The sequence below is a fragment of the Ranitomeya variabilis genome, chromosome 4, assembly GCF_051348905.1.
Source record: "Ranitomeya variabilis isolate aRanVar5 chromosome 4, aRanVar5.hap1, whole genome shotgun sequence".
Taxonomy (NCBI): Eukaryota; Metazoa; Chordata; class Amphibia; order Anura; family Dendrobatidae; genus Ranitomeya; species Ranitomeya variabilis.
Window position 1 is genome coordinate 666,984,563 of NC_135235.1, and position 21,640 is coordinate 667,006,202.

Consider the following 21,640-nt stretch of genomic DNA (forward strand, 5'->3'; position numbering starts at 1 on the left):
AGCAGTGTCCACTGACACTTTGAAAGCACTTCAAGGCCAAACAACAAAAACCACGGCCTTATACAAAATATAGCTTCATATAATGTACTGCCAATTCAATATGACCAAAATAACAACACTGCACAGAGCCTATCCCAGCTCTGTATTACACACTTATACAAATACACAACCAATTAATATATTGACAGATATTACAGATGAGATCTTATTTCTCTATAAAACATTCATCCTGGACCTTCATAATCATGCATCCTAACTAACCATGCAATTTCTGTTTCTCCAGGTTTTTGTTTAAACTGGGTTAAGATGCTATCTACTTCATTTTGAGTATAATCCTCAGTTGAGATCCTGGTTCAAGTATGGGGAACACCTCGTTCCACCATAATGGGCTGTCCGTCATCTCCAAATTGAAGGTGACCAGCTGCATCACGGGCTTGCTCCCGGATTATTTCATTTTCCGTCCTTATTTTTTTTTCCTTTTCGTTTACGGTATTTATTTTAAGCAACTTTGATAGCAGCTTTTTCTGCTACACCCTAATAGTGTTCCAACTTATCTTTTAGTAATTTTTTTTTCCCCCTGCATTCCAGCACTACCCGTCTTCCTTCAGATTCAATCAACCTCTGTTCAGCTTTTTTTTTCAACAACAAAGAGTTCTTCTTGTGAACTGCTCTATAGGCGGTGGCCAACACCCAATAGAGACACTGCATCACCTGCCTTGGCAGGGACACCCTCGAGTAACTTAACAACATCGAGGGGTTAACTGTATCACCCGCCTTTGCGGGGACCCCCCTGAGTAACTTAACAACATCAGTGGGTTCACTACCCTTGAGCTTACTAGACCACTGTTCCGCTAGTCCAGAACTGCTCAATTCATGTGCCAATATATTATACGGTGCCTCGGTCCAACCGGGCACGTCCACAACATCCTCCTGCTTTTCCTTTCGTTTCTCAAACATTGTAACAAAAACTTGGCAAAATGCCAAATGGTAATTTTTTTGCACGAAGAATTATCAATCAAAATATATCACTTTGATAAAAACAGAATTTCAAAATTATGTTCAGACAAAAAGTTATAAAGATTTCTAAAAATTGGCTTTGCGCCAAAAAGAAATAATCTTAACAATTTCCTTTGTCTAGACAATCAAACTTACAAAAATCCATCTATTATCTATCACAAGATTCTTTTTAACAAAAAAAACTTGCTTTCATAAAATCTTGCTGACTACGCCAATTTATGTCTTACCGAGTTTTCACTCCAGGAGGGGAAAACCCCTTACTTACGTAGCGCTCACTAATATACTAATTAGGCAAGAAGACTACTAGGTCTCTATTTCGGTAAAACAACTTATATTTTATTAATAATGAAATAAAGTTTAATAATCAACAATTTAAGCTATGATTTGATATATGTACTACAGGCACATGAATTATAACAGCGCTAGCCTAACATTACATGATCATAATCATCATCTATATAATAGAGAAAGTAAGCATTTATATAATTACCAAATATTGTAACATCACTTCCCTGCCGGGGGACTCGACTGATGAGAAGGAAATATTCGGTAACACATCATCACAGAAGTTATGCGTCCATAAAGTCTCCTGGAATGTCCCTACCCCCAACTAGGTGCCGTCCTGTTTTATACACTTAAAATTGGATTTAGTTTCGTCATGCGTACTGGCATTTTTCTCATATAACTTGTTATTTTACAGATCACGAGCTGTTATTGTACAAATTCCATGCTTATCTTGTTGTTCACCCTTGAGAATATTTTCCTCACACTACAAGAATGCCGCTGCGCATGCGTACATAACTGTTTATGCCACATCTCCTCATACAATGCAAATAGATCACTCTGAGGGCACTTTCCCGCTTCCATTTTGTCTTGTTTTACTCAGTTAATGGCAATAGATACGTGAAATCACTATCTACACATACATTCAGACATTCTTGTCTCATTTGTATCACAGCTTGTCAATTAGTTCTCATGCTTCGCACTGACAAGGGCCAACAGCCCGAAACACCGTGTCTGCGAATTGAGATACTGATTTGGCTTTTATCCTAAGTCATTTTGCACGACTCGTTAAAGGGTTGATTGTGACTTGTAGGATCGCTACTTCTAACAGGTGGCGCTATAGAGTTTAAGTCCTCTTTTTCTTTCAAGAGGCAATTTGCATGTAGTTATCCAGTAATTTATGAGACAGACATCACCCAATAGTAGTCACCTATAAAACCCTTGGAGTCTCTCCTGGACATTTCACTAAAAAAAGATTAGATACAGTAACACTAAAACAGGAATCCATGAAAATTCAGAGTTGAACAAAGCTGCAAAAAACTGAAAAGCAGAATCTTTTAGACTGTGCTTTGGTGCCTACAGTTGCTAGTGCCACCCCTGTTGATCACCGACTTTTACTATAAAATATATATTATCATTAATAATAGTATTTCATGTCACTGTTACTGATTCTTTATAAGTTCAGTTTTATCTTTGCAGATAACTGTACCAGAAACTCAGATGCACGTCTAATACATTTGGATTGTGAATCAGACGATTGTGGCATCACATCAAATAGAAATGAAGAACATGCAATTCTCCCAGATTCACCTAAAGTTCGTCACAACAAAAAGCTATCAATTGATCCTTTTCAACAGGCTCGATCTACTGATTCATCACAGACTGTTAAGCAAAATAACAAAAAAAGAATGGCTGTTGAATATCAAAGTAATCACAAAAGGAAGAAGCCATATTCATGTTCAGAATGTGGGAAATGTTTTACAGCTAAATCAACTCTTGTTAGACATGAGAAAAGACATATAAAGGAGAAACTATTTTTTTGTTCAGAATGTGAGAAATGTTTTTATGAGAAATCACTTCTTGTTAGTCACCAGAGAATTCACACAGGGGTGAAGCCATATTCATGTTTAGAATGTGGGAAATGTTTTCACCAAAAAGCATATCTTGTTGGACATCAGAGAAATCACACAGGAGACAAGCCACATTCATGTTCTGAATGTGGAAAATGTTTTTGTAACAGATCAGAACTTGTTACACATCAGAGAACTCACACAGGGGTGAAGCCATATTCATGTTTAGAATGTGAAAAATGTTTTACAGAGAGATCACATCTTGTTAGACACGAGAAAACTCACACAGGGGAGAAGCCTTATTCATGTTCCGAATGTGGGAAATGTTTTGCTGAGAAATCAACTCTTGTTATACATGAGAGAAGTCATACAGGGGAGAAGCCATTTTCATGCCCAGAATGTGGGAAAGGGTTTACAGAAAACTCTCAACTTGTTAAACATCAGAAAATTCACAAAGGCAGGATGCCATTTTTATGTTCAGAATGTGGGAAATGCTTTATGGAGAAATCACAACTTGAAAGACATCTGCGAATTCATACAGGGGAGAAACCGTTTTCATGTTCAGAATGTGAGAAATGTTTTCTAGAGAAATCAGCTCTTGATAGACATCAGAGAACTCACACAGGGGAGAAGCCATTTTCATGTACAGAATGTGGGAAATGTTTTTCAGTGCAATCGCATCTTGGAAGACATCAGAGAAGTCACAAAAGAAGGAAGGCATTTTCATGTCCACAATGTGAGAAATGTTTTATCTACAAATCACATCTTCTTAAACATCAAATAACTCACACAGGGAAGTAGCTACTTTTGTATTATTTTAAATAATTTTATTGATTATAGGAGGAAAGGAAACAGTTTAAAGCACATTATGTATGCAATTAACAATAAACATTTGCTATTACCGCTCACCTCTAATGCCCCTCAGTTCCTCACTGTCACTTGTCCGGTCCTCATTATTATTATTATTTATTAAAGCGCCATTTATACCATTGCGCTTTACATGTGAAATGGGGTATACATAACAAAAACGAGTACAATAATCTTAAACAATACAAGTCACGACTGGTACAGGAGAAGAGAGGACCGTGCCCACAAGGGCTCACAATCTACAAGGGATGGGTGAGAATATAGTAGGTGAGGGTAGAGCTGGTCGTGTAGCAGTTTGGGGGATCAATGGATACTGCAGGTAGGCTTGTCAGAAGAGGTAGATCTTCAGGTTCCTTTTGAAAGTTTCCTTGGTAGGCAAGAGTCTGATATGTTTGAGGTAGAGAGTTCCAGAGTAGGGAAGAAGTGCAGAAGAAATCTTGTATTCGATTGTGGGAAGAGAAGATAAGAGGGGAGTAGAGAAAGAGATCTTGTGAGGATCAGAGGTTGCGTGCAGGTAAGTACAGGGAGACGAAGTCACAGATATATGGAGGACACAGGCTGTGGATGGCTTTGTATGCCATAGTTAGGGTTTTGAACTGTAGTCCCTGGGTAATGGGGAGCCAGCGAAGGGATTGACAGAGGGGAGAGGCCGGGGAATGGCAGGAAGATAAGTGGATTAGTCGGGCACTGTATTTTTGAATTGCCATCGGTCACTGAAAAATCCCTGTCTCACTCTGATGTTTTTGAGTTAGATAGACTTGGAAAAGGTTTCCTCATGTGCCTGTAAAGGTCACAGTGTACGTCATAATGTTGCCTGTGCAAAGTGACCTTTGTGGGTGCTTGCACAGACGTCTTCTAGGTCTATCTATTAAGCAGAAGCCCGTCCTATAGGGTGAGTGACCCACAGAGATCCAAACAAGTGATGAGGACTCGATAGGTAACGGTGAGGAAGAGAAGGGAGACTTGAACAGTGAGTTTAATTTTTTTTTTTTTTCCTAAAATTTTGGTGACCTTTTATGGTTCACAAAACTGGCAGCCAGTGGTCACCATTTTGCTAAATTCGCAGAAAAGCGAATTACAAACAAATCTGCATGTTGGTGAATGCAGATACTTGTAAAAATTAAGTGGAATTCTATTCCACTCAAATTTGGTTGTTTATCTCTAAATTGAATTATTTTGATTGCAGCTGCACATCAAAAGGGAGTCTGACAGCATGAATTAGCTGTTTAAACCAAACTTGGGGAACCTATAGTGTGATCAAACTATTCAGTGCAGTTTCCCCCTCGACTTGTTTTGCATCTATCTTCACCTCCTTCCATGATTGACAGCTCTGGATTCACAGGAGCCAGAAGAAGCCTTAGGGTATGTTCACACGCTGTGGATTTTGCTGAGGAACTGCAGCGTTTCCGCAGCTGTGGGTCCGCAGCGGTTTCCCATGAGTTTACAGTACAATGTAAACCTATGGGAAATGAAATCCGCAGTGCACATGCTGCGGAAAAAAACGCGCAGAAACGCAGCAGTTTATATTCCGCAGCATGTCAATTCTTTGTGCGAATTCCGCTGTGGGTTTACACCTGCTCCAATAGAAAACTGCGGGTGTAAACCCGCAGCAGAAACCGCAATAGAAACCGCGATAAATCCGCAGTAAAAACCGCAGCGGTTTTGCACTGCGGATTTATCAAATCCGCTGCGGAAAATTCCGCAATGGAATCCGCAGCGTGTGCACATGGCCTGAGAGTAGGAAATGAGGTGCTGCAAACTTGTGATGCCACTGTCCATAGCGCAAGTGACATTTAGATGGTTAGTCCCCTCATTATCCAACAATCACAGTAATACATAGCATACAACCTCAAAGGAAAAGGTAACAGCCTCAGGTTCAGCCAGCTACAGTGTCCGTCAGCAGGGTCTAACAGGGCAAGTATCAGTGGAAAACTGACAGCTCTCATACACTGCAGTTTATACACTGACAATACATTGAGAGCTTCAATTTTTTAACCACTTCATGATGTATATTTACATCATTGTGTCCCTGATTTTGATGTGGGCTCCGAAGCTGAGCCTGCATCTTGCCCCTCGCATGATAACTGATTTAACTGCCATGTGCCTGATTGGAGCTCCAACCGTGGCTGTTTGTAAACCAGATAAATCCCGCTGTCAATCTCTGACAGCGGGATTTAACATGCGCCAACCTGAAGCGAGACATTCCGGCAACCCCTCAGTGCCACTGTCACTTGATCTCAGAGTGTCAATGGGTTGTTATGACAGCAGAAGACCCCCGAGCCTCCAATTATGTTAATGCCACGAGCCGGTGTTCATAGGAGAATGTGATTTCTGCTGAAGCTCTGCTATGTATAGCACAGGTGATTGAAAGATTGCTGCTTTAGGCCGGCGTCAGACGAGTGTATGGCATCCGATGTAAGAGCATCAGATGCGATATGCTAATGACCCTCGGCTCCTGCTCTGCTGTGAGCGGGAGGTGAGTGTCATGCGTCTGTGCTCCGAGCCTCTCGCACAGAGAGGATAGGAGCACAGCTGCAGAGGAGGCAGAGAAATGAATTTCTCCATCTCCTCCATTGCCGTCTGCAGCGTATTTTGCACATCACTTGGACGAGTGAGCCGAGACTCAGCCGAGTGTCGGTGACAGTCGCAGCTCCTTTTTTGAACAGCTGACATGTGCCTTTAACAGCGATCCACCTGCGATCCACCTGCGGCTGTTAACTAGTTAAATGCCGCTGTCAATCTCTGACAGCGGCATTTAACTCACTCTTTCGGCAAGCGTGCTGGAAATCCCACCCATTGGTGACCCCGTCACGTGATCGTGAGTCACCTATAGGTTGGCATGACAACCAGAGTTCTCCAGCAGACCTCTATGGTTGTTATAGCCAGATTGCTATGAGCATGGAACGATGGTCGGCGCTCATAACAAGTGAGCAATTCTGCTTCATACTGGTGATCTGATTATCGCCTGTATGTAGCAGAGCCGATCGGATTATGGCAGCTTCTAGCCTCCCATGGTGACTATTGAAGCATGCCAAACATAAAAAATAAAATGTTTTTAAAAATATTTAAAAAAAAATAAAAGTTCAAGTCACCCCCCTTTCTCCCTATTCAAAATAACACAATAAAAAAAAAATCAAATAGACACATATTTGGTATTGCCGCGTTCAGAATCGCCCGATCAATATATGGTTTAACAAGAAAAAAAGTCAAAATGCCAGTAACGCCAATAACAGGCAATCAAAAGATCTGATCTGCCCCAAAATGGTATCATTAAAAATGTCAGCTCGTCATGCAAAATAATAAGCTCTCGCCCAACCCAAGATCATTAAAATTAGAGACGCTACAGGTATCAGAAAAAGGCGATTTTTTTTTTAAACAAAATTTTAATTTTTTTTCACCACTTAAATAAAAAAAACCTATACATGTCTGGTGTCTATGAGCTCATAATGACCTGGAGACTCATAGTGGCAGGACGGTTTTAGCATTTAGTTAACCCCTTCACCCCCAAGGGTGGTTTGCACGTTAATGACCGGGCCAATTTTTACAATTCTGACCACTGTCCCTTTATGAGGTTATAACTCTGGAACGCTTCAACGGATCCCAGTGATTCTGACATTGTTTTCTCGTGACATATTGTGCTTCATGATAGTGGTAAAATTTCTTTGATATTACCTGCGTTTATTTGTGAAAAAAATGGAAATTTGGTGAACATTTTGAAAATTTCGCAATTTTCCAACTTTGTATTTTTATGCAATTAAATCACAGAGATATGTCACACAAAATACTTAATAAGTAACATTTCCCACATGTCTACTTTACATCAGCACAATTTTGGAACCAACATTTTTTTTTGTTAGGGAGTTATAAGGGTTAAAAGTTGACCAGCAATTTCTCATTTTTACAACACCATTTTTTTTTAGGGACCACATCTCATTTGAAGTCATTTTGAGGGGTCTATATGATACCACATTCAAGAAGTTTATTAACCCTTCAGGTGTTTCACAGGAATTTTTGGAATGTTTAAATTAAAATGAACATTTAACTTTTTTTCACAAAAAATGTACTTCAGCTCCAATTTGTTTTATTTTACCAAGGGTAACAGGAGACAATGGACCCCAAAAGTTGTTGTACAATTTGTCCTGAGTACGCCGATACCCCATATGTGGGGGTAAACCACTGTTTGGGCGCATGACAGAGCTCGGAAGCGAAGGAGCGCCATTTGACTTTTCAATGCAAAATTGACTGGAATTCAGATGGGACGCCATGTTGCGTTTGGAGAGCCACTGATGTGCCTAAACATTGAAACCCCCCACAAGTGACACCATTTTGGAAAGTAGACCCCCTAAGGAACTTATCTAGATGTGTGGTGAGCACTTTGACCCACCAAGGGCTTCACAGAAGTTTATAATGCACAGCCGTAAAAATAAAACAAAATTTTTTTCCCACAAAAATTATATTTTGGCCCACAGTTTTGTATTTTCCCGAGGGTAACAGGAGAAATTGGACCCAAAAAGTTGTTGTCCAATTTGTCCTGAGTACTTTGATACCCCATATGTGGGGGGGAACCACCGTTTGGGCGCATGGGAGGGCTCGGAAGGGAAGGAGCACCATTTGGAATGCAGACTTAGATGGAATGGTCTGCAGGAGTCACATTGCATTTGCAGAGCCCCTAATGTACCTTATCAGTAGAAACCCCCCACAAGTGACACCATTTTGGAAAGTAGACCCCCTAAGGAACTTATCTAGATGTGTGGTGAGCACTTTGACCCACCAAGGGCTTCACAGAAGTTTATAATGCACAGCCGTAAAAATAAAACAAACATTTTTTCCCACAAAAATTATTTTTTAGCCCCCAGTTTTGTATTTTCCCGAGGGTAACAGGAGAAATTGGACCCCAAAAGTTGTTGTCCAATTTGTCCTGAGTACGCTGATACCCCATATGTGGGGGGGAACCACCGTTTGGGCGCATGGGAGGGCTCGGAAGGGAAGGAGCGATATTTGGAATGCAGACTTAGATGGAATGGTCTGCAGGAGTCACACTGCGTTTGCAGAGCCCCTAATGTACCTAAACAGTAGAAACCCCCCACAAGTGACACCATTTTGGAAAGTAAACTCCCTAAGGAACTCATCTAGATGTGCTGTGAGAGCTTTGAACCCCCAAGTGTTTCACTACAGTTTATAACGCAGAGCCGTGCAAATAAAAAATATTTTTTTTCCACAAAAATTATTTTTTAGCCCCCAGTTTTGTATTTTTCCAAGGGTAACAGGAGAAACTGGACCCTAAATGTTGTTGTCCAATTTGTCCTGAGTACGCTGATACCCGATATGTGGGGGGGAACCACCATTTGAGCGCATGGCAGAGCTCGGAAGGGAAGGAGAGCATCATTTGGAATGCAGACTTAGATGGATTGGTCTGCAGGCGTCACATTGCGTTTGCAGAGCCCCTAATGTATCTAAACAGTAGAAACCCCCGACAAGCGACCCCATATTGGAAACTAGACCCCCCAAGAAACTTATCTAGATGTGTTGTGAGAACTTTGAACCCCCAAGTGTTTCACTACAGTTTATAACGCAGAGCCGTGAAAATAAAAAATCCTTTTTTTTCCCACAAAAATTATTTTTTAGCCCCCAGTTTTGTATTTTCCTAAGGGTAACAGGAGAAATTGGACCCCAAAAGTTGTTGTCCAATTTGTCCTGAGTACGCTGATACCCCATATGTTGGGGAAAACCCCTGTTTGGGCGCATGACAGAGCTCGGAAGCGAAGGAGCGCCATTTGACTTTTCAATGCAAAATTGACTGGAATTCAGATGGGACGCCATGTTGCGTTTGGAGAGCCACTGATGTGCCTAAACATTGAAACCCCCCACAAGTGACACCATTTTGGAAAGTAGACCCCCTAAGGAACTTATCTAGATGTGTGGTGAGCACTTTGACCCACCAAGGGCTTCACAGAAGTTTATAATGCACAGCCGTAAAAATAAAACAAAAATTTTTTCCCACAAAAATTATATTTTGGCCCACAGTTTTGTATTTTCCCGAGGGTAACAGGAGAAATTGGACCCAAAAAGTTGTTGTCCAATTTGTCCTGAGTACTTTGATACCCCATATGTGGGGGGGAACCACCGTTTGGGCACATGGGAGGGCTCGGAAGGGAAGGAGCACCATTTGGAATGCAGACTTAGATGGAATGGTCTGCAGGAGTCACATTGCATTTGCAGAGCCCCTAATGTACCTTATCAGTAGAAACCCCCCACAAGTGACACCATTTTGGAAAGTAGACCCCCTAAGGAACTTATCTAGATGTGTGGTGAGCACTTTGACCCACCAAGGGCTTCACAGAAGTTTATAATGCACAGCCGTAAAAATAAAACAAACATTTTTTCCCACAAAAATTATTTTTTAGCCCCCAGTTTTGTATTTTCCCGAGGGTAACAGGAGAAATTGGACCCCAAAAGTTGTTGTCCAATTTGTCCTGAGTACGCTGATACCCCATATGTGGGGGGGAACCACCGTTTGGGCGCATGGGAGGGCTCGGAAGGGAAGGAGCGATATTTGGAATGCAGACTTAGATGGAATGGTCTGCAGGAGTCACACTGCGTTTGCAGAGCCCCTAATGTACCTAAACAGTAGAAACCCCCCACAAGTGACACCATTTTGGAAAGTAAACTCCCTAAGGAACTCATCTAGATGTGCTGTGAGAGCTTTGAACCCCCAAGTGTTTCACTACAGTTTATAACGCAGAGCCGTGCAAATAAAAAATATTTTTTTTCCACAAAAATTATTTTTTAGCCCCCAGTTTTGTATTTTTCCAAGGGTAACAGGAGAAACTGGACCCTAAATGTTGTTGTCCAATTTGTCCTGAGTACGCTGATACCCGATATGTGGGGGGGAACCACCATTTGAGCGCATGGCAGAGCTCGGAAGGGAAGGAGAGCATCATTTGGAATGCAGACTTAGATGGATTGGTCTGCAGGCGTCACATTGCGTTTGCAGAGCCCCTAATGTATCTAAACAGTAGAAACCCCCGACAAGCGACCCCATATTGGAAACTAGACCCCCCAAGAAACTTATCTAGATGTGTTGTGAGAACTTTGAACCCCCAAGTGTTTCACTACAGTTTATAACGCAGAGCCGTGAAAATAAAAAATCCTTTTTTTTCCCACAAAAATTATTTTTTAGCCCCCAGTTTTGTATTTTCCTAAGGGTAACAGGAGAAATTGGACCCCAAAAGTTGTTGTCCAATTTGTCCTGAGTATGCTGATACCCCATATGTTGGGGAAAACCCCTGTTTGGGCACACGAGAGAGCTCGGAAAGGAGGGAGCACTGTTTTACTTTTTCAACGCAGAATTGGCTGGAATTGAGATCGGACACCATGTCGCGTTTGGAGAGCCCCTGATGTGCCTAAACAGTGGAAACCCCCCAATTATAACTGAAACCCCAATCCAAACACATCCCTAACCCTAATCCCAACGGTAACCCTAACCACACCTCTATCCCAGACACACCCCTAACCCTAATCCCAACCCTATTCCCAACCGTAAATGTAATCCAAACCCTAACCCTAACTTTAGCCCCAACCCTAACTTTAGCCCCAACCCTAACTGTAGCCTTAACCCTAGCCCCAACCCTAACCTTAACCCTAGCCCTAACCCTAGCCCTAACCCTAGCCCTAACCCTAACCCAAGCCCTAACCCTAACCCTAATGGGAAAATGGAAATAAATACATTTTTTTTAATTTTTTGATTTACTTTTATAGCGGTTTTTTTTTTTAGCAGATTTTTATGATTGGCAGCCGTCACACACTGAAAGACGCTTTTTATTGCAAAAAATATTTTTTGCGTTACCACATTTTGAGAGCTATAATTTTTCCATATTTGAGTCCACAGAGTCATGTGAGGTCTTGTTTTTTGCGGGACGAGTTGACATTTTTATCGGTAACATTTTTGGGCACGTGACATTTTTTGATCGCTTTTTATTCCGATTTTTGTGAGGCAGAATGACCAAAAACCAGCTATTCATGAATTTCTTTTGGGGGAGACATTTATACCGTTCCGCGTTTGGTAAAATTGATAAAGCAGTTTTATTCTTTGGGTCAGTACGATTACAGCGATACCTCATTTGTATCATTTTTTTATGTTTTGACGCTTTTATACGATAAAAACTATTTTATAGAAAAAATAATTATTTTTGCATCGCTTTATTCTGAGGACTGTAACTTTTTTATTTTTTTGCTGATGATGCTGTATGGTGGCTCGTTTTTTGCAGCACAAGATGACATTTTCAGCGGTACCATGGTTATTTATATTCGTTTTTTTGATCGCGTGTTATTCCACTTTTTGTTTGGTGGTATGAGAATAAAGCGTTTTTTGCCTCGTTTTTTTTTTTTTTTACGGTGTTCACTGAAGGGGTTAACTAGTGATATAGTTTTATAGGTGGGGTCGTTACGGAGTCAGCGATACTAAATATGTGTACTTTTATTGTTTGTTTTTTTTATTTAGATTAAGAAATATATAGGAACAATTTTTTTTTTTTTTTTTTTTGGGGAATTTTTTTTTTTTTTTTTTTTTTTACACATTGGAATATTTTTCTTTTTACACTGTAACATTGCCCCAGGGGGGGCATCATGTTATAGTGTAAGGGTACCGTCACACATTGAAATTTCCATCGCTACGACGTTACGATTCGTGACGTTCTAGCGATATCGTTACGATATCGCAGTGTCTGACACGCTACTGCGATCAGACACCCTGCTGAGAATCGTACGTCGTAGCACATCGTTTGGAACTTTCTTTCGTCGCTTGATCACCCGCTGACATCGCTGGATCGTTCTGTGTGACAGCGATCCAGCGATGTCTTCGCTTGTAACCAGGGTAAACATCGGGTAACTAAGCGCAGGGCCGCGCTTAGTAACCCGATGTTTACCCTGGTTACAAGCGTAAACGTAAAAAAACAAACCGTACGTACTCACCCGTCGGTGTCCTTCAGGTCCCTTGCCGTCTGCTTCCTGCTCTGAGTGCCGGCCGGAAAGTGAGAGCAGATCACAGCGGTGCTGCGCTCTGCTCTCACTGTACGGCTGCACTCAGAGCAGGAAGCAGACGGCAAGGGACCTGAAGGACACCGACGGGTGAGTATGTACGGTTTGGTTTTTTACGTTTACGCTGGTAACCAGGGTAAACATCGGGTTACTAAGCGCGGCCCTGCGCTTAGTTACCCAATGTTTACCCTGGTTACCCGGGGACTTCGGCATCGCTCCAGCGCCGTGATTGCAACGTGTGACCGCAGTCTACGACGCTGGAGCGATGATTATACGACGCTGCGACGTCACGAATCGTGCCGTCGCAGCGATGAAAATTTCAATGTGTGACGGTACCTTAAGATCGGTGATCTGACACTGCTGTGCTCGGTGTCAGATCACCGATCTGACGTGCACTTTTTCTATGCTTCCCGGCGCCTGCTCTGAGCAGGCACAGTGAAGCCACCTCCCTGCAGGACCTGGATGCCGCGGCCATCTTGGATCCGGGCCTGCAAGGAGGAGAAGGAGGTAAGAGACCCTCGCAGCAACGCGATCACATCGCGTTGCTCCGGGGGTCTCGGGGAAGCCCGCAGGGAGGCCCCTCCCTGCGCGATGCTTCCCTATACCGCCGGCACACCACGATCATGTTTGATCGCGGTGTGCCGGGGGTTAATGTGCCGGGGCGGTCCGTGACTTTTCACTTTATTTCACTTTAGCAGCGGGGACAGGCTTAGACTTCCTGTCACCCGCTGATTCTCCGCTGGTACTGGGTCCCCATAGCAGCTGCGTGGTGTGCGCTATTAGCGACACCCCACTTGCTGGGGGCCCCTGGAGCAGCGGGGGCCCTAGGCACTCCGGTGGGCCAGTCCGACCCTGATAACAGCTCATTAGCCTGGTATTAGCAACACAATATTGTAGAGATAAAGCAACTTTCAATAGACATATGAGAAGTCACACACAGAAAAAATCCTATTCATGTCTAGAATATGCTAAATGTTTTATTGAGAAACCAAATTTTGTTACACATCAGAGAATCCACACAGGGGAGAAGCCATTTTCATGTTCAGAATGTGAGAAATGTTTTACAAGTAAATCAACTCTTGGGAGAAGTCTTGTTCATGTTCAGAATGTGGGAAATGTTTTTCAGGTAAACAACTCTTGCTACACATCAGAGAATTTATACAAGAGAGAAGCCATGTTTTATGTTCAGAGTGTGGCCAAGATTTTAATCAAATAATGTGCCTCCATATGCATCTGAGAACTCACACAGGAAAGAAGCCATATTTATGTTCAGACTGTAGGAAATGTATTGTTTGTCAATCAGTTTTGGTTCGACATCAAAAAAGTCACATACTGAAAACGCCATATCTATGTTGACAGTGTGGGAAATACTTTTCTTTCATAACAACTTTTGTTAAAGAACATAGTTGAAAAGCCATTTTCATACCCAGAATGTGGGAAATGTTTTATTTGAAAATTAAATTCCGTTTTTCAGAAATTAAGCCTCGTTACACATAAAGAGGAAAAGCCATGTTCTAAAATTAAGGAATGTTTTTCGCCATAAAAAAGTAAGATTAAAAAAAACTTACAAAATAGCATTTTATTTACTTCTTTATTGACAAACCATAAATCAATTACAAAAGTAATGTCTAGTGTATACAAAACTCAAATTGAATACAAATAGCTGAAATATAAAATCACACCTTGCACAGGTGTGAATATTTTATATTAACCCCTTACTGACATCGGACGGGATAGTACGTCCAATGTCAGTTCCCCTGCTTTGATGCAGGGCTCCGCGGTGAGCCCGCATCAAAACCGGGACATGTCAGCTGTTTTGAACAGCTGACATGTGACCGCAATAGCGGCGGGTGAAATCGCAATTCACCCGCTGCTATTAACTAGTTAAATGCCGCTGTCAAACGCAAACAGCGGCATTTAACTACCGCATCCGGCCGGGCGGCCGGAAATGACGGCATCGCCGACCCCCGTCACATGATCGGAGGCCGGCGATGCTTCTCCATTGTAACCATAGAGGTCCTTGAGACCTCTATGGTTACTGATCGCCGGTAGCTGTGAGCGCCACCCTGTGGTCGGCGCTCACAGCACACCTGATTTTCTACTACATAGCAGCGAACAGCAGATCGCTGCTATGTAGCAGAGGCGAACGTGCTGTGCCAGCTTCTAGCCTCCCATGGAGGCTATTGAAGCATGGCAAAAGTAAAAAAAAAAAGTGAAAAAAATAAAAAAAAATATAAACGTTTAAATCACCCCCCTTTCGCCCCAATCAAAATAAATCAATACAAAAAAAATCAAATCAACACATATTTGGTATCGCCACGTTCAGAATCGCCCGATCTATCAATAAAAAAAAAAGCATTAACCTGATCGCTAAACGGTGTAACGAGAAAAAAAATCAAAACGCCAGAATTACGTTTTTTTGGTCGCCGCGACATTGCATTAAGATGCAATAACGGGCGATCAAAAGAACGTATCTGCACCGAATTGGAATCATTAAAAATGCCAGCTCGGCATGCAAAAAATAAGCCCTCAACCGACCCCAGATCATGAAAAATGGAAACGCTACGAGTATCGGAAAATGGCGCAATTTTTTTTATTTTTTTTTAGCAAAGTTTGACTTTTTTTTTCACCACTTAGGTAAAAAATAACCTAGTCATGTTAGGTGTCTATGAACTCGTAATGACCTGGAGAATCATAATGACAGGTCAGTTTTAGCATTTAGTGGACCTAGCAAAAAGCCAAGTAAAAAACAAGTGTGGGATTGCACTTTTTTTGCAATTTCACCGCACTTGGAATTTTTTTCCCGTTTTCTAGTACATGAAATGGTAAAACGAATGATGTTGTTCAAAAGTACAACTCGTCCCGCAAAAAATAAGCCCTCACATGGCCAAATTGACAGAAAAATAAAAACGTTATGGCTCTGGGAAGGAGGGGAGTGAAAAACGAACACGGAAAAGCGAAAAATCCCACGGTCATGAAGGGGTTAAGGTATGTGCACACGATGCGGATTTTGCTGCGGATCCGCAGCAATTTCCCATGAGTTTCCAATACAATGTAAACTTATGGGAAACTGAAAACGCTGTACCCATGCTGTGGAAAAAAACGCGCGGAAACGCAGCGGTTTACATTCCGCATCATGTCACTTCTTTGTGCGGATTCCGCAGCGGTTTTACACCTGCCTCATTATAGAAAACCGCAGGTGTAAAACCGCAGTAGAATCCGCACAAAAACCGCGGTAAATCCGCAATAAATCCGCAGGAAAAAAGCAGTGCTTTTGCCCTCCGGATTTATCAAATCCGCTGCGGAAAAATCCGCAGTGGACCATTCCACGTGTGCCATAGCCTAATACAGTGAATAACATACATACCGTGCCTTGAAAAAGTATTCATACAGCCACTCTCCATAAAGAAGCCAGACAACGATCGGTGAGACGGATGGGAAGGGGAGCACTGCCACTAGGGAAAGATTAGAGGGACAACCTATGAAACTTGCCCTGTGCAACCTTGAACTCCTTGAGGTCCCTAGATGGGTTTTCTCATCCCGTGCAATGATCGCATTCCTATTTCTGCTTTGCCCTGGCTAGTTCCTGCGGCAGCAGGAACGCTAGTCCTCTATAATGCAGACACAAAGGGAAACAGACAAGGGTAAAACAAAACAGCAATCACTGTAAGCGCACTCAGATTATGGAATGAAATATAAAGGGAAAGGAAGGGAGAGGCAAACCAAAAGGGAGGTAAGGGAAAGGAAGACACCAGACAACCATCCAAACTGCAATCTTTGGAGACGACTCCTAAGGATACTTTCACACTAGCGTCGTGCACTGCACGTCGCTATGCGTCGTTTTGTAGAAAAAACGCATCCTGCAAAAGTGCTTGCAGGATGCATTTTTTCTCCATAGACTTGTATTGGTGACGCAGTGCGACGCATTGCCACACGTCGCAACCGTCGTGCGACGGTTGCGTCGTGTTGCGTCGGACCGTCGCCACCAAAAAATGTTACATGTAACGTTTTTTGATGCGTCGTGAGCGTCTTTTCCGACCGCGCATGCGCGGCTGGAACTCCGCTCCCGCCTCCCCGCACATCACAATGGGGCAGCGGATGCGTTGGAAAACTGCATCCGCTGCCCCCGTTGTGCGGCGCTTTCACAGCTAGCGTCGGTGCGCTGCAACGTCGCATAGCGACGTGCAGTGCATGACGCTAGTGTGAAAGAGGCCTAAACAAATTATTCTTCCATGTCTCACAGCTCCAAACCAATTGCAAGATATAGCAAGCTATCACTGGCAACTACACAAAAGAGATGAGTACTTATACCAGAAGGGAGTAGAGAAAATCAGAACAGCTGAGATAACTCAGGACAGAATACTTTAAGAGACAAGCAGAAATTTTTAACCCTTCCAACCAATGAACAAGGGAACTCTACACAGCTAACTGTAAAGAAAAGTAGATTGCACCATTTGAGGCATGCGTATACTAAAACGCTACGACTCTCTGTTGCGGTATCCCTGTGACACATACACTGAACTTTTCCACGTTTGTTCACGTTAGGGCTCCTTTCCACTCCTTATTTCCGAGAAATAAGTCCGTGTCTCGCATGCTAAAACCAAGCTCTGGTGCTGGCACTCCAGAGCGGAGCGTGCGGCTGCATAGCAACACATGGAGCTGCACGCTCCACTCCCAAGTGCCGGCGCCAGAGCTTGGTTTTAACATGTGAGACACGGACGTATTTCTCGCAAGTGGAAAGGAGCCCTTACACTCACAAACTGAAATTAATTTTATCGGGATTTTATGTGATATACCAACACAAAGTAAATATTATTCCTAGCAATATGCACTCCTGAAGGATGATGATGGAACTCGATATTCTAAATCAAGGATGATTTTTATTTCAAACTAACATACAACTGGTTTCGACTTCTTGGAGTCTTCCTCAGGTATAATGTCATGCGTATAAACAGATCTATCTGAACACATTTTATAGCAGATATTCCTGTATGGGCTGTCCCACACGTCCAGATAATTCCGGTACCGGAATAAATCGGTACCGGAGTTATCCGTGTCCGTGTGCCTGGGAACTCACGTAGGCCATACGTGCGGCACACGTGTGCCACCCGTATGGCGAGTGGGTACCACACGGAGCGTGTGGTACCCACGCGTGTGGTACCCTGCATCGTGCTGAAGCGCGATTCATATGTTCCCTGCAGCAGCGTTTGCTGCAGAGAAAATATGAATAATAGTGTTTAAAATAAAGATCTATGTGTCCGCCGCCCCCCCACCCCCTGTGCGCCCCCCCGCTGTTCAGAAAATACTTACCCGCCTCCCTCGCTGCTTCCTGGTCTGGCCGCGGCTTCTAGTGTATGCGGTCACATGGGGCCAATCATTTACAGTCATGAATATGTGGCTCCACCTCCCATAGGACTATTCATGATTGTAAATGAGCGGACCCACGTGACCGCATACAGTAGGAGGCGCGGGGCAGAGAGGAAGGAGTGACAGCCAACGTGGGAGCGGGTGAGTATTTTCTGAACAGCGGGGGGGCGCACAGGGGGTGGGAGGGCGGCGGACACATAGATCTTTATTTTAAACACTATTATTCATATTTTCTCTGCAGCAAACGCTGCTGCAGGGAACATATGAATCGCGGCTTCAGCACCATGTGGGGGGGACAGCGCTTACTGTAGCGCTGTCTCCTGCACGCACACGGACCCCAGACGGAGACCGTCCGTGTGAGGTGCGTGTTGACTTTAATGGGTCCGTGTAATACGTGCGCTCCCACGAACACTGACATGTCTCCGTGTTTGGCACACGGAGACACGGTCCGCAAAAAATCAATGACATCTGAACAGATGCATTGATTTTTATGGGTCTACGTGTGTCAGTGTCTCCGGTACGTGAGGAAACTGTCACCTCACGTACCGGAGCCACTGACGTGTGAAACCGGCCTATGTCAGTTTGGGTGGGGGCTGAAAGATCTGTTTGTCTGACACACCCAGATACTCAGATATGAAGGATTTTGCACTCTGAGGCCGGTTTCACACGTCAGTGGCTCCGGTACGTGCAATGACAGTTTTCTCACGTACCGGAGACACTGACACACCTACCCATTCAAATGAATGGGTCTATGCACATGCCTGCATGTTTTCATGGACCGTGTGCAAAACACGGAGACATGTCTGTTTTTCTCCAGCAGCACGGTCCGCAAGGCGTCCCGCACACGTGCACACGGAGAACAGTGGGCACTCTCCTCCGCGTGCACGTACCGCCGCAGGGGAAACAGCACTACAGTGACCACTCACACAGGACAAGCTAAGAGGAGACATTGCGGGAGCAGGGTGAGTATTTCTCTGCAAGCGGGCGGGCGCCCGGGGGGTGGGAGATGGGAGGTGACCCCCAAACTTTATTTTTAACAAAATAAAAAATAAAAAATTGATTTTTCTTCTCTTCTCTCCTGCGAGCGCTGCAGGGGACAAGAGATGAATGCCGCCTTCAGCACCACACGCTGGGGACAGCGCTTACTGTAGCGCTGTCTCTCCTGCATGGTCCATGTGGTCCTCAGGCAGCACACGGGCGGCACACGGCTGACGCACGTGTGCCACACTGATGTGCCACGTGAGCACACGGACACGGATAACTCCGGTACCGTTTTCTATGGAACCGGAATTATCTGGACGTGTGAGACTGGCCTGAGGAATCTAACAAAATTCATATACCAAATAAATTTTATACACAAGTTTTTTTCACACAAGGAAAAAAATGTAAAAAAAATTTCACAAAAATTTTTTTTTTACACACAAATAAATTTTCACTAAAATTATTTTTTCTTTTCTAAAAGCACTCTAAATATAATTATACTATATAAAAAATTTCTTTTAAAATGTTATTAAACATACTGAAGTGTGATTTCATACTAAAATCTAAAATCCTACGAACATATACATTATAAAAAAAAACTTCCTTTTTTCATATTTCATATTGTGACTATTTCCAAATGTTAAAAAGAATTTTTCTTTATTTCATTCATGCCAAAACTAAAACAAAACAAAAACAAAACAAAAAACTGACATGCAATTTTGTACCGGTCAATTTATTTGCTTTGTACATCATATACCCTATAACATCATTTAATCCATCTGGGTATAATGTACCCAGACGGAAAATCCAATGTGATTCTTTCCGGTTTAACTTTTGTACCCTATTAGTACAATTCTCAGGTATTTGCTCCAACGGGGTTAAGGAAATATTGAATGTTTTATTATGCTTCAAACATAAATGCCGGGATAAGCTCCGTTTCAGATAGATCTGTTTATATGCATGACATTATACCCGAGGAAGAATCCAAGAAGTCGAAACCGGTTGTATTTTAGTTTGAAATAAAAATCATCCTTGAATCAGAATATCGAGTTCCATCATCATCTTACAGGAGCGCATATTGCTGGGAATAATATTTATAAAGTGTTATCGCCTATGAAAGGAATGTTTAGTGCGCTCATCAGTTCCCAGATCTCTGCAGCAAACTGAATGGAAAGACGAATGGAGTGATCAGGGCCAGACTGGGACTGACTGCCCTGGCATTTGAAGTTACACAGGCCCACTTGTCACATGGTGACTGTATAATATCTTTGTACACTTGTTGGCAGGGCCGGTTTTAGGCAAAGTGGGGCCCTAAGCAAAGTTTAAAATGGGGCCCCAAATGCTAACATATTGCACATCACACAAAAGCATTTCGGTTGTATTTACAAGCGCTGAGTTCAGGCCGCTAAATGAGTTTGATCGACAATACTGAAGTTGTTCAACGCTTGTTTTCCCGGCCTCTTTCCACCAGCTGAGGAATAATGATGGGACAGAACGATCACTAATAGATCACCATACAGTATCATGTTATCAGCAGCACATCTACAGTTTACACCGGCGATGTGCTGCTGAGAACAATGATTTTTGTTCCAGCAAAATCAATCTGAATATGCAGCATTTACTTGTTTAGTAAAATACACCCCATAGTCCTCCATATATTTTAAAGTGCACCACAGTCCTCCATATAGTATAATACACTCCCTATAGTCCTCCATATATTAAAATACACTGCTCAGTCCTCCATATAGCATAGTACACTCCTCATAGTGCTCCATATAGTATAATGCACCGCCATAGTCATCCATGTAGTACAATTCACTTCCCATAGTATAATGCACCCCATAGTTCTTCATATAGTATAACGTATTCCCCATAGTCCTCGATACAGTATAATGCAGCCCACATATAGTATAATGCAGCCACCACCCTACAGAATATAATGCAGCCACCCCAGAGTATAATGCAGCCACCCCATAGAATATAATGCAGCCCCCCCTCATATTTTAATGCAGCCCCCTCATAGAGTATGATGCAATCACCAGTCAAAGAATATAAATATAATACAGCTCCCCATAGAATATAATGTAGTCCCGAATAGAATATAATACAGCCCACCTCCCCACAGAATATAATGCAGCCCCATCAAAGAGTATGATGCAATCATACCTCATAAAATCGAATACAGCCCCCATAGAATATAATACAGCCCACCTCCCCATATATAATGTAGCCCCCATAGAATATAATGCAGCCCCCCATAGTATATAACACAGCCTCCCCCATAGAATATAATATACCCCCATAGTATATAATACAGCCTCCCCCATAGAATATAATATACCCCCATAGTATATAACACGGCCTCCCTCATAGAATATAATACACCCCCCATAGTATATAGCAAAGCCCACATAGCATATAGCACAACCCGCATAGTATATAGCACAACCCGCATAGCAGATAACACAGCCCACGTAGTAGTATACAGCACAGCCCACACAGTAGTATACAGTACAGCC

General features: G+C 42.9%; 2 protein-coding genes across 2 annotated transcripts in view; both read left to right on the top strand.

The window, feature by feature from the left end:
• Positions 1–3,802, top strand: part of LOC143766255 (uncharacterized) — a 28,355-nt gene extending 24,553 nt beyond the window's left edge. Inside the window, exon 7 of the mRNA XM_077253783.1 lies at positions 2,500–3,802. Within this exon, the coding sequence (XP_077109898.1) occupies positions 2,500–3,671 (1,172 nt within the window). The 3' untranslated portion in view covers positions 3,672–3,802. The remainder of the gene's footprint in view (positions 1–2,499) is intronic.
• Positions 1–21,640, top strand: part of LOC143766254 (uncharacterized) — a 178,505-nt gene that overhangs the window by 44,744 nt on the left and 112,121 nt on the right. The window lies entirely within an intron of this gene.